Source organism: Erinaceus europaeus, chromosome 8 (genome assembly GCF_950295315.1).
Source record: "Erinaceus europaeus chromosome 8, mEriEur2.1, whole genome shotgun sequence".
NCBI classification, from domain to species: domain Eukaryota; kingdom Metazoa; phylum Chordata; class Mammalia; order Eulipotyphla; family Erinaceidae; genus Erinaceus; species Erinaceus europaeus.
Genome location: NC_080169.1, coordinates 111,454,361 through 111,467,135, shown reverse-complemented (window position 1 = coordinate 111,467,135; position 12,775 = coordinate 111,454,361). Strand labels below are relative to the sequence as shown.

Sequence of the window (12,775 nt, the reverse complement as noted above, 5' to 3'; positions counted from 1 at the left end):
CTCTCTCCATTTCTTTCTGTCCTATCCAACAATGACGACATCAGTAACAACAACAATAATAACTACAACAATAAAACAACAAGGACAACAAAAGGAAATAAATAAATAAATATTAAAAAAAGAAATAAAAAAAAAGAAAACTAAACCCATCAATCTGAGGAGTAGGTGCTGTTGTGAACCCACTTTATAGATGCTAGATTGGATGCGCCGAGCAGTGAAGGCCTCACGGACACATTGGGATCTGACCCTTGGCCAATCTATGGTCTTGTTTGCAATTTTATTTATTTTAATACTTGATTTATGTAAGTGTTTTGGATAGAGACTAAAAAAGTTGAAAGGAAATGGGGGTGTAGAGAGAGAGAGACAGAGAGACACACTTGCAACTACTTTACCACTCATAAAGTCTCCTGTGGTCGGTGGAAACCAGTGGCTTGAACCCAGGTCCTTGTACAGAGATAGAGAGGCAGGGAGAGGGAGAGTGTGAGAGAGACTGCAGCATTGAAGCTTCCTTCAATGTGTGAATCCTGGGTCATACCAGCCCCACTAGGATTGTGTGTGTGTGTGTGTGTGTGTGTGTGTGTGTGTGTGTGTGTGTGTGTATGTAAGAGAGATTGGGGAATGTGCTGTTTAGCTCTGGGTTATGGTGGTGCCGGGGACTAAACCAGGTTCCTCTGAGGTCTCAGGCATGCTGCCGTATTGGAGCACAAAGCAAAGAAACTTCATGAGTAGTGGAGCAGTGGTGTCTCTTTTTTCTGTCTCCCTCTGTGCCTCTCATCCTCTAATATTTATTTATTTGATAGGACAGAGAGAAATTGAGAAAGAAGATAGTAAGGGACACACACACACACACACCTGCAAACCTGCTTTTTACCAGGGATGAAGTTTCCTGCTCGCAGATGGGGGCTGGGGGCTTGAATCCCAGTCCTTGTGCGTAGTAACGTGTGCGGTCTGAGTGAACCACCACCTGCCCTGTCCCCACCGAGTTAAAATTTTTTAAAAAATTGCAAAGAGAGGGGCCAGATGGTGGTACACCTGGTTAAGTGTACACATTACAGTGCACAAGGACTCAAGTTCAAACCCCTGGTCCCTACAAAGCTTCACAAGTGGTGAAGCAGGACTGGAGGTATCTCTCTGTCTCTTTCCCTCATTATCTCCTCTCCCTCTCTCAGTTTCTCTCTCCAATAATGAATAAATAAAGAGTTACAAAAAATAAAATGAGGGGAGTTGGGCGGTAGCGCAGCAGGGTAAGCACACATGGCGCAAAGCGCAAGGACCAACGTAAGGATCCTGGTTCGAGCCACCGGCTCCCCATCTGCAGGAAAGTCACTTTACAAGCGGTGAAGCAGGTCTGCAGGTGTCTATCTTTCTCTCCCTCTCTCTGTCTTCCCCTCCTCTCTTCATTTCTCTCTGTACTATCCAACAACGATGACATCAATAGCAACAATGACTACAACAATTAAAAAAATAAAATGAAAAAATTACCCTATAAATGCAGAGTCTGTAGGGTGTGGTGGATTCATCCAGATATGAAGCCCCAGCGATAACCCTGGTGGCAAAAAAATCAAACCCAACAAAAACAGAAAAACCCAGCAGTGGCTTCTGATGGAAAGCATTTGATCTTTGTCTTTCCACCTGGGAAGTGTGGAAAGGGCAGCTGCTAACTTAGAGTGACATTAGGGTCCGTGTGGGTACATTACCTTTTGGGTGTGGGGAAGTTTTGATTTTTCTCTTTTAAGATATATAGAGAAACTGAGAGGAAAGAGGAAATAGAGAGAGAGAAACATCTGCAGCACTGCTCCATCATTCATGAAGCCCCCCTCTGCAGGTGGGGCATGGGGCTCAAACCTGGGTCCTTGTGCATGGTGACATGTGCACTCAACCAGCTGTGCCACTGTCCAGCCTGGAAGTTTTGATTTCGGACAAGTCTCTGGGTACCCAGAGCAGGGAGAGCTCTGTCTATGGTGGTGTGCAGCCAGAGCCCAGCAGGGGGAGAAGTCTGGCTCCCTCAGGCCTGGGGTATTGGGGCATAAAGAATGATTCTCAGGGGTCGGGAGGTAGCGCAGTGGGTTAAGCGTACATGGTGCAAAGTGCAAGGACTGGCATAAGGATCCTGGTTCGAGCTCCTGGCTCCACCCCCTACAGGGGGCTCCCTTCATGGGTGGTGAAGCAGGTCTGCAGGTGTCTGTCTTTCTCTCCCCCCTCTGTCTTCCCTTCCCCTTTCGATTTCTCTCTGTCCTATCCAACAGCAATAATAGCAACAATAATAATAACCACAACAATGATTAAAAAACCAAGGGCAACAAAAAAGGGGGGAAAAGTCTCCAGGAGCAGTGGACTCGTGGTGCAGGCACTGAACCCCAGCAATAACCCTGGAGGCAAAAAAAAGAATAATTCTCAGCACCCCTCTCTGTCTCCCCAGGAAACTGCAGTCAAGTTCACTTCCACCTCCCCTACCAGTGGCAGATCTACATAGACGGTGCCTGGACGGACCTCCAGCCCATGGAAACTATAGAAAAGGCCTACTGTGACCCCCAAAATCGCTTGTAAGTTGTTGGCCAGCCCCAGCTGGCGAGAGGCCCTGGCTTCAAAAGCCCAGCACTAGGCTTGGGGGTAGAAGGAAAAAACTTTTTTCCCTTTTAGAACCTCATTCTGGCCTTGGGGAGCTTGCCAGGTAGATCAACAAGTCCTTTCCAAAAATACCTAGGCTGGGTAGATCAGAACTCACAGGAGCCTGGCTGGCTGGAGGAGGGGTTCTGGGGATTCTTCCCATCTCAGATCATATAAACAAGTTACATGATTATTGAGGTAATATCTGTCAGTAGGCTCTGCAGAAAGAAATACAACACAGAGGCCAGTGTTTATTCCACTGTGTTGTAGCACTACAAAAGCACTCAGCCATGGGCTCCTACGAGGATTTGACTAATTTCTTTAAAAGTAAATTTATTTATTTTATTTTTTAAAAATTATTGTATCTATTGCATATTAGATAGTGACAGAGAGAAATTGAGGGGGAAAGGGTAGATAGAGGAGAGAGGAGACAGGGAGACACGTGCAACACTGCTTTGCCACTCATGGAGCTTTGTTCTGCAGATGGGGACTTGAACCGGGTCTTTGCACATAGTAACAGGTGTGCTTGACCTGGTACTCTACTACCCAGCCTCAAAAATAAATTTATGAGGGCCAGGTGGTGGCATACCTGGTTGAGTGCACATGTTATAGTATGTAAGGACCTGGGTTCAAGTCCCTGGTCCCCACCTGCAGGGGGAAAGCTTCATGAGTGGTGAAGCAGTGCTGTAGGTGTCTCCCTGTCTCTCTCCCTCTCAACCTTTCCCTTCCCTCTCTTTCTGGCTGTCTATATAAATAAAAATAACAAAAAAATATTTTTAATTTATCAAGAGTATTACTTAGCTCTGGTTTATAGTGGGGCTGGGGATTGAACTTGGGTCCTTGGAGCCTCTGGTGTGAAATTTTTTTGCCTCACCACTGTGCTGATGCCCCGGCCCTTGAGTAGTTTCTTTTCTTTTCTTTTCTGTTCTTTTCTTATCTTTTCCTTTCTTTCTTTCTCCCTTTCTTTCTTTCTTTCTTTCTTTCTTTCTTTCTTTCTTTCTTTTTAAAATACTTTTTATAAAAAGGAAATACTGACAAAAACCACAGGATAAGAGGGGTACAACTCCACACAATTCCTACCACCAGAGCTCCGTATCCCCTCCCCTCCCCTGATAGCTTTCCCATTTTTTATCTCTCTGGGAGTATGGACCCAGAGTCATTATGGGGTGCAGAAGGTGGGAGGTCTGGCTTCTATAATTGCTTCCCCGCTGCACATGGGCGTTGACAGGTCGATCCACACTCCCAGCCTGTTTCTCTCTTTCCCTAGTGGGGCGGGGCTCTGGGTAAGTGGAGCTCCAGGACACATTGGTGGGGTTGTCTGCCCAGGGAAGTTTGGTTGGCATCATGGTAGCATCTGGAAACTGGTGGCTGAAAGAAGAGTTAACATATAGAGCCAAACAAATTGTTGACTAATCTTGAACCTAAGAGCTGAAATATTGCAGATGAAGATTTGGGGGTCTCTGTTTTGTAGATAGCTAGTAGGCTTATATTCCAAAGGACCCATGACTATACTAGTTCTCTCCTGAGCCTGACATCTGATATGCAGGTGGACCCAACTTATTGTCTGGGGAGATGATGTCATGGCTGGAAAAAGGGCTAGAAAGCTGGATCAGGGAAGAGAGTAGCTCCCAAATATGGGAAAGATGTATAATATTGTTGACTGTAAACCCCATTGATTTGATCTGATCTGGGGCCCATATTCAGCTTAGGTGCGTATGTGACCTCTGCATCCCTGTAGGTCTGAGCTCACATTTTGTGGTCATGAGTAGGAACGTTCCAAGCTGCCCTATTTCAGAACCCATTTTCCTCAGGTGGAAGATAGAGTATGCTGTCCATTCTCCCTTCGGAGGATGGAACATTTTCTACCATTGTTGATCCACGTTGAGGGCAAGGCCCTATGGGAGCCCACAAAGGGGTCTATTTTGTTGTTCCTGATAGAGATGACCAGTAACAATGGAGAGAGAGATTTATTCGAGGTCTAGGCCTGTCAAGTCTGGGAATCTCAGGACTCCCTGACTAGGGCCCCAGATCTTTTTTAAATAACATTTTTATTATCTTTATTTATTTATTGGACAGAGATAGCCAGAAATTGAGAGGGGAGAGGGTGATAGAGAGACAGAGAGACACTTGCAGCCCTGCTTTACCACTGGCAAAGCTTTCCCCCAGCAGGTGGGGACTGGGGGCTTGAACCTGGGTCCTTGCACACTGTAACATGTGCACTCAACCAGGTGTACCACCACCTGACCCTGAGTAGTTTCTTTAAGTTCAAAAGTAGATGTTGGCTGTTGATTTTTTTTTTCTTCTTCCAGTTTATACCTTCCTTTGTGTTTGGGGCTTTCTCTTGAAGGTTTAGCTAAGAGGGGGAGCTGTTTATTGCTATTTCTGTCAGGACAGAGATGGTGAGACAGGATTTGGTCTTGCTAGTCAGATGCATCCCTATTTTATAAGTTAATTCGTTGTGTGTATGTAGGGGGTGGGGGTGGGGTGCGTGGGGGGTGTTTCTACAACAGTTTCAGCATCTGTGGGTGAGGTAAGGATCCTGTACTGCTGCATTTGGCCACTAGGGGGTAGCACAGGCCATTTCCTTGGGTTTTAGGTGTGTTTTCCCCCTAAGTAAATCTGAAGCAGTTTCTCATAGAACTGTTGACTTTTGGGACCAAAGAATCTTGGGAGCATTTGGGAGGTGCTCTGTCTAACAGAATTCCTTGAATCTATCCACTTGACAAATTACTAAAAATGGGACTTTGAGGAGCTGGGCAGTGGCACACCCAGTAAAGCACACACATTGAAGTGTGCAAGGGCCCAGGTTCAAGCCCCTGGTCCCCAGCTGCAGAGGGGAAATTTCACAAGTAGTAGAGCCGTGCTGCAAGTGTGTCTGTCCCCCACCTCTCCCTTTCTGCCTCTCCTCTCAATTTCTCTCTTTATTAAAAATAAAGAAATTACTAAATACATATATATTTTTTAAATGGACCTTTTCCAAGAGTCTCTTGGAGGACAAAGTCATTTCCAGTTGAGAAGAGGAACTTCTAGAAGGTGTTTCTGAGAACAGTGATTCTCAGCCTTTCAACTCGAGTCTCAGGGCCCCTGAGAGTCTTTTTTTTTCTAATTTTTTATTGGAGGATTAATGGTTTCCAGTCAACAGTAAAATACAATAGTTTGTACATGCATAACATTTACTAGTTTTCCACATAAAAGTTCAACTCTTGCCAGGTCCTCCTCTGCTATTATGTTCCAGGACCTAGTCTTAAAATGTATTGAGAATGGGAGTCGGGCTGTAGTGCAGCGGGCTAAGCGCAGGTGGTGCAAAGCACAAGGACCAGCATAAGGATCCCGGCTCCAACCCCGGCTCCCCACCTGCAGGGGAGTCACTTCACAGGCGGTGAAGCAGGTCTGCAGGTGTCTATCTTTCTCTCCTCCTCTCTGTCTTCCCCTCCCTCTCTCCATTTCTCTCTGTCCTATCCAACAACAACAACAACAGTAATAACTACAACAATAAAACAACAAGGGCAACAAAAGGGAATAAATAAATAAAATAAATATAAAAAATGTATTGAGAATTTTTTAAAAAGATTTTATTTATTTATTCATGAAGATAGAAGGGGAGAGAGAGAGAGAGAGAGAACCAGACATCACTCTGGTACATGTGCTTCCAGGGCTTGAACTCAGGACTTCATGCTTGAGAATCCAACACTTCATCCACTGCACAAATTCCTGGACCACGAGAATTTATTTATTTTTTTCTTACCCCAGAGTACTGCTCAGCTCTGGCTTATGGTGGTGCTGGGAATTGAACCTGGAACTTTTAGTGCCTCAGGTCTAAGAGTCTTTTTGCAGAACCATTATGATATGGCAACCAGCATTAACCATATTAAATAACCCCACTGAGAAAACCAGAGCATCTACTGCTTCATGTAAAAGTAAGGAGACTCAGCTCACTGCACGCTGGCATAAATAACACTGTAGGAAACAAAAAACATTTACAGTGGCTAGGAAGGTAGTATAGTGGCTAAAACATTAGATTCTCAAGCATGAGGTCCTGAGTTCAATCCCTGGTACTCATGTGCCAGAGTGATGTTCTGGTTCTCTCTCTTTTAATTAGTTAATCAATCAGTTAACTTTGGGCCGGCAAACACATCACCATGGACCTGCAGGGGGAGAAGCTTCATGAGTGGTGAAGCAGGGCTGCAGGTGTCTCTCTTCCTCCCCTCTCAATTTCTCAATCATTATTTTTTAAAAATGCTCACGGAGAAGAATATCATTTTTGCAAATCCTTAATGTCAAGTCAGACATTACGTTGCTTCCGGAAATCTCTGCTGTACCCCGTACTGTAGGAAACAGGGTCCAGGAAGCGTGTGGCTGACATTCAGCTGTCCCTTCTCAGCATTTCAGTGGGAAACCGGATCATCAACTTCCAGAAAATGATTTGCAATTCGCATCGTATCCGACGTCTCTCCACACCTTCCTCTGTCATAACCGGGACCAACTCTGCCTTCACCACCAAGTGGCTTTGGTATTGGAAGAATGAATCGGACAGATGGGTTGAGTATGGAGAGGTAAGGACCCTTCCTCCCCACGGGGGCCCTTGTACAAAGCAGACCAGAAATGCTGGGTGCTGGGCGGAGGGGTGGAAGAAGAACCACTGGTCTATATTCTGCACGGCTGCATCTGCGTTTATCTCAGCAAGGCTGTGCTTCCATTGTAACCCTGAACAAAACACGCATTAGCTACTTTAAAAAAATATATATTTACCTGTGGGGCCAGGCGGTGGCACACTCTGTTGAATGCACATGTTATCATATACAAGGACCTAGGTCAAAGTCCTCACCTCGGGGAGTCTGGTGGTGGTGCAGCGGGTTAAGCGCACGTGGCGCAAAGCGCAAGGACCAGTGGAAGGACCCCAGTTTGAGCCCCCGGCTCCCCACCTGCAGGGGAGTCACTTCACAGGCGGTGAAGCAGGTCTGCAGGTGTCTGTCTTTCTCTCCCCCTCTCTGTCTTCCCCATCTCTCTCTGTCCTATCCAACAACAACAATAATAATAACTAAACAACAAGGGCAACAAAAGGGAAAAATAAATAAATATTAACAAACTACAACAACAACAAAAAAACAAAGTCCTCACCTCCAGCATTGAAGCAAGGCTGCAGGTGTCTCTCTTGCTTTCCCCCTCTATCTCCTCCTCCCTTCTCAATTTCTCTCTGTCTCTATCCAAAATAAATAAATAAAATTAAAAAAAAAAGAAAGGAGAGAGAGGGTAGGGGTAGATAGCTTAATGGTTATACAAAGAGACTCTTGCCTGAGGCTCCAAAGCCCCAGGTGTTATTCCCCACATCACCATAAGCGAGAGCTGATCAGTGCTCTAGTTAAAAATAATAATAAATTAATTAAAAGAAAAGAGAGAGAGGAAGAGAGACACCTGTAGTACTTCCACCTCCTATGAAACTTTCCCCATACAGGTCAGGACCAGGAGCTTAAACCTGGCCCTCGCACACGATAGTGAATATGCTTAATCAGGTGCGCCACCACCCAGGCCCTGAGCTACCAAGATTTGGGTATTATACACCTGCCTTGTAGAAACTGAGAGAGCAGAGCCCTCAGCTAACAGGGCCAGGAGGTGATGAGGGGACAGGGCAGCAGGGCTCAGGAGGCAGCTTAGACACACACACACACACACACACACACACACACACACACACACACACACTTTACACTTTGGCTGGGGAGAGAGAGAGAGAGAGAGAGAGAGAGAGAGAGAGGAATGAAGCAGTGAAGTCTCAAATGGGGATGATGGTGTCTGAACTCATCCCATAGCCTATGACCTTCCGTCCTGCTTGTCTCCCATTAGAGAGACAGGCGTGCCATCGATTCTCTCTACCTGGAGTCTTTGTTCCAGTCATATCCTCGTGGAGTCGTGCCCTTCCAGCTGGCTTCTCGCAGCTATGAGCTGAGTTTCCCAGGTGAGTGTCTCCATGGGCCTGGCCAGTGGTGCCCGTTGTGCAGACCTGACACGTGGGGACAGAGCAGAGCAGGGGTATGTGTGTCCCCCTCCCCACTCAGGGTGCTTTTCATTCTAATGAATTTATCTTTTAATTTTTTAAAATGTATTGACTCATTTAATTTGATAGGACAGAGCGAAATTGAAAAGGGAGGAGGGGGTGGAGAGAGAGAGATACCTGCAGACTTGCTTCACTGCTCTTGAAGCTTCCCCTCTCTCTGTAGATGGGCACTAGGGGCTTGAACCCAGATCCTTGCGCATGGTATATTATGTGTGTTCAACTGGGTGTGCTCTCCCTGACCCGAATTATTTTTTGTTGCCAGCAGGGTTATTGCTGGGCTACATGCCTGCACAGTGAATCCATTTCTCCCAGCAGTCATTTTTTTTCCCTATTAATTTTTTTAAAATTAATTTTTATTTGATAGCACAGAGAAATTGAGAGGAAGGGGAGAGAGAAAGAGACATCTCCAGACCTGCTCCACTGCTCATGAAGCTTCCCCTGCAGGTGGGGACTGGGGGCTTGAACCGGGTCTTTGTGCATGGCAAATTTTGCTTTTTACTAGTTGCACTGCCACCCAGCCCCAGTGTGTGTGTGTGTGTGTGTGTGTGTGTGTGCGCATGAGTGTGCACGTGCATGTGCATGTGTGTGTATTTTAATGAGAGAGATACAAAGAGAAAGGAAGAAAGAAGGAAGTGAGGAAGGAAGGAAGTGAGGAAGGAAGGAAGTGAGGAAGGAAGGACGTGAGGAAGGAAGGAAGTGAGGAAGGAAGGAAGGAAGGAAGGAAGTGAGGAAGGAAGGAAGTGAGGAAGGAAGGAAGTGAGGAAGGAAGGAAGGAAGTGAGGAAGGAAGGAAGTGAGGAAGGAAGGAAGTGAGGAAGGAAGGAAGTGAGGAAGGAAGGAAGTGAGGAAGGAAGGACGTGAGGAAGTAAGGAAGTGAGGAATGAAGGAAGGAAGGAAGTGAGGAAGGAAGGAAGTGAGGAAGGAAGGAAGTGAGGAAGGAAGGAAGGAAGTGAGGAAGGAAGGAAGTGAGGAAGGAAGGACGTGAGGAAGTAAGGAAGTGAGGAATGAAGGAAGGAAGGAAGTGAGGAAGGAAGGAAGTGAGGAATGAAGGAAGGAAGGAAGTGAGGAAGGAAGGAAGGAAGGAAGTGAGGAAGGAAGGAAGGAAATGAGGAAGGAAGGAAGGAAGTGAGGAATGAAGGAAGGAAGGAAGTGAGGAAGGAAGGAAGGAAATGAGGAAGGAAGGAAGGAAGTGAGGAAGGAAGGAAGTGAGGAAGGAAGGAAGGAAGTGAGGAAGGAAGGAAGTGAGGAAGGAAGGAAGGAAGTGAGGAAGGAAGGAAGGAAGGAAATGAGGAAGGAAGGAAGGAAGTGAGGAAGGAAATGAGGAAGGAAGGAAGTGAGGAAGGAAGGAAGTGAGGAAGGAAGGAAGTGAGGAAGGAAGGAAGGAAGGTAGGTACCAGAGTACTGCTCATTTCTGGCTTTTGGTGGTGCTGAGAACTAAACCCAGGATGAAAGTCTTTTTGCAGAACTATGTGCTGTCTCCTCTGATATATCTATCCATCTAGATATATTTTTAAATTAAAAAAGAATTGTGGGTCTGGAGAGAAAGCATAATGGTTCTGTAAAACTTTTGCCTGAGGGTTTTTTTTTTTTTTGCCTCTAGGGTTATCGCTGGGGCTTTGGTGCCTGCACCACAAATCCACTGTTCCTGGAGGCCATTTTTTTCCCATTTTGTTGCCCTTCTTGTCATTATTGTTATTGTTGTCACTGATGTTGTTGTTGGATAGGACAGAGAAAAATTGAGAGAGGAGGAGAGACAGAAGGGGAGAGAAAGATAGACACATGTAGACCTGCTTCACCGCTTGTGAAGCACCCCCTTGCAGGTGGGGAGCCGGGGCCTCAAACCTGGATCCTTATGCTGGTCCTTGTGCTTTGCACCATGGGCACTTACTGCCTGAGATTTAAAAAGTCCCGGGTTTAGTTAAGTGTACATGGTGCAAAGTGCAAGGACCAGCATAAGGATCTCGGTTCAAGCTCCCGGCTCCCCACCTTCAGGGGGGTCACTTCACAAGCGGTGAAGCAGGTTTGCAGGTATCTGTCTTTCCCCCTCTCTGTCTTCCCTTCCTCTCTCAATTTATCTCTGTCCTATCCAACAACAAGAACAGCAATGGCAAAATAACAAGGGCAACAAAATGGGAAAAATGGCCTCCAGGAGCAGTGGATTTGTGGTGAAGACACCGAGCCCCAGAGATAACCTTGCAGGCAAAAAAAATAAATAAAAAATAAAAAAAAGTCCTGGGTTTAATCCTCAGCACCACCATAAGCCAGAGCTGCACAGGGTTCTGGTTTTTCTCTTTCTCTCTGTGTATATCTTTCTCTCTGTATCTCTCTCATTAAAATAAATAAAATATTAAAAAATAATTTTCTGTATTCCATACTCTCTAGGGAAAAACCAAATCCCTGTGAGCCCCTTCTCAGGGCTGGCATTTACTTCCTCTGCTTCTTGTCTTCTGCCCCAAGGGATGATTCAGACCAACACAGAGTCCAAGACACAGAAGGATGTGGTTCGAAGGCCTGTGTTTGTGTCTTCTTGGGACGTGGAGCAGCTGCGACATGGCCCAGGGTAAGTGTTCCGCCCCTGGTCGCCTGGGACTGCCTGAGAACCACACAGGATCTGAACGTCGCTCCAGGGCCCGTGCCCGCCTGCCTTAAGCTGCCCCACCGTCTGTTGTGCCCCAAGAGAAGTGCCTGTCTGGAGGGGTGACGTGGGGGTGACTATAGACTGTGAGAGCAGGGAGGCCCCCCTTTTGGTCTCATTCCATGGGGACTTCAGACTTGGGTCTTTTTTCTTTTTCTTTTTTCTTCTTTTTGCCTTCAGAGTTCTCCCTGAGGCTCTGCAACTGCTCAATCTCTCCATTCCCAATAAACTCTTTGCCCCTCCTATATAGTGGGTGAGAGGGAGAGAGAGAGGAAGGGAAAGAAACAGAGAAAAGGAGAGACATCGCAGCCCTGCTCCACCACTCATGAAGCTTCCTCTTCCAGGTGGTCCCATGTGGGGACTGGGGTCTCAAACCCGGATCCTTGCATGTGTGCTCTGCCAGGTGGGCCCTCTCCTGTCCACCTGGACACATGTCTTAAGGACTTGGGGTCACAGACACTTGAGTTGCTGTGGGTTAGTGCTAGTACATTTGTAAAATTATAATTTACTTTATCTATCTATCTATTGAGAGAGAAGGAAGAGGTAAAGAGAGAGAGAGACAACTGCAGCACTGATTTATTGCTCATGAAACTTCTTTCTTGCAGGAAGAGAGCCAGGGCTTGAACCCAAGTCCTTGTATATGGTAAACTGTGTGCCCAACTATGTGCACCACCATCTGTCCCCAGTGCTAGTGCATTTTGGAGGGATTGATTACTGTTGCTTGACTCAAGACACTTGGGAGAGGGACAGAAGTAGCTCACTGGGTAGAGTGTACATGCCACTGTGCATAGGGACCTAGTTTTGGGCCCTGTGGTCCCCACATGGGAACGCCATGCACAGGGAAAACTTCATGAGGGTGAAATGATGCTGGGGTGTCTCTTCTCTATCTTTCTCTCTCTCTCTCTCTGGAAAAGAGGACAAGTAAAAGGAGTGCCCTTCAAAAGTTAGTCTGTCTTCTTAGTGCTACCCTGCTCCTGCTGTTAGAACACGGTGACCCGAAGCCTGTATGCCTGTGTCTCTTAGTGCTGTTCTCAGGCTGGCAGGACGGTTTTCAACCTAGCACTCCGAGCTTCATACCCCTTTGCCTCCTACCAGCAATGCTCAACTTCCTCAGGATGTCTTAGCTCAGGTTCTTAAGATTTAACACTTGACAGGTTTGACTAGTTAAGGCCCTTCCAGTAGTTGTTGTTACTGTTATTGTCATTGTCTTTCTCCTCCTCTTCCTCCTGCTCCTGTTCCTCCTCCTCCCTTCTCCATTCTCCTCCTCTTCCTTCTCCTTTAAAAAAAAATATATTGTTTGGAGTTTTGTTGTTGTTGTCTTTTTTTTTTCCTCCCACCAGGGTTATCACTGGAGCTTGGTGCCAGCACTATAAGTCCACTGCTCCCAATGGTTATTTCTTGCTTTTTTTCTATTTTATTTGATAAATAAAATTGAGAAATTGAGGGGGTTGGGGGAGATAGAGAGAAAGAGAAACACCTGCA

The 12,775-nt window shown here is 46.3% G+C and overlaps 2 protein-coding genes across 2 annotated transcripts in view; both read left to right on the top strand.

Annotated features, from left to right (window-relative positions):
• ZC3HAV1 (zinc finger CCCH-type containing, antiviral 1) overlaps positions 1-12,775 on the top strand; it is a 76,722-nt gene that overhangs the window by 48,066 nt on the left and 15,881 nt on the right. The window contains exons 6-9 of the mRNA XM_060196655.1: positions 2,420-2,543; positions 6,989-7,160; positions 8,449-8,560; positions 11,116-11,218. Coding sequence (XP_060052638.1) covers positions 2,420-2,543; positions 6,989-7,160; positions 8,449-8,560; positions 11,116-11,218 — 511 coding nt within the window. The remainder of the gene's footprint in view (positions 1-2,419; positions 2,544-6,988; positions 7,161-8,448; positions 8,561-11,115; positions 11,219-12,775) is intronic.
• Positions 1-12,775, top strand: part of LOC132539728 (zinc finger CCCH-type antiviral protein 1-like) — a 73,782-nt gene that overhangs the window by 47,978 nt on the left and 13,029 nt on the right. Inside the window, exons 7-10 of the mRNA XM_060195667.1 lie at positions 2,420-2,543; positions 6,989-7,160; positions 8,449-8,560; positions 11,116-11,218. Coding sequence (XP_060051650.1) covers positions 2,420-2,543; positions 6,989-7,160; positions 8,449-8,560; positions 11,116-11,218 — 511 coding nt within the window. The remainder of the gene's footprint in view (positions 1-2,419; positions 2,544-6,988; positions 7,161-8,448; positions 8,561-11,115; positions 11,219-12,775) is intronic.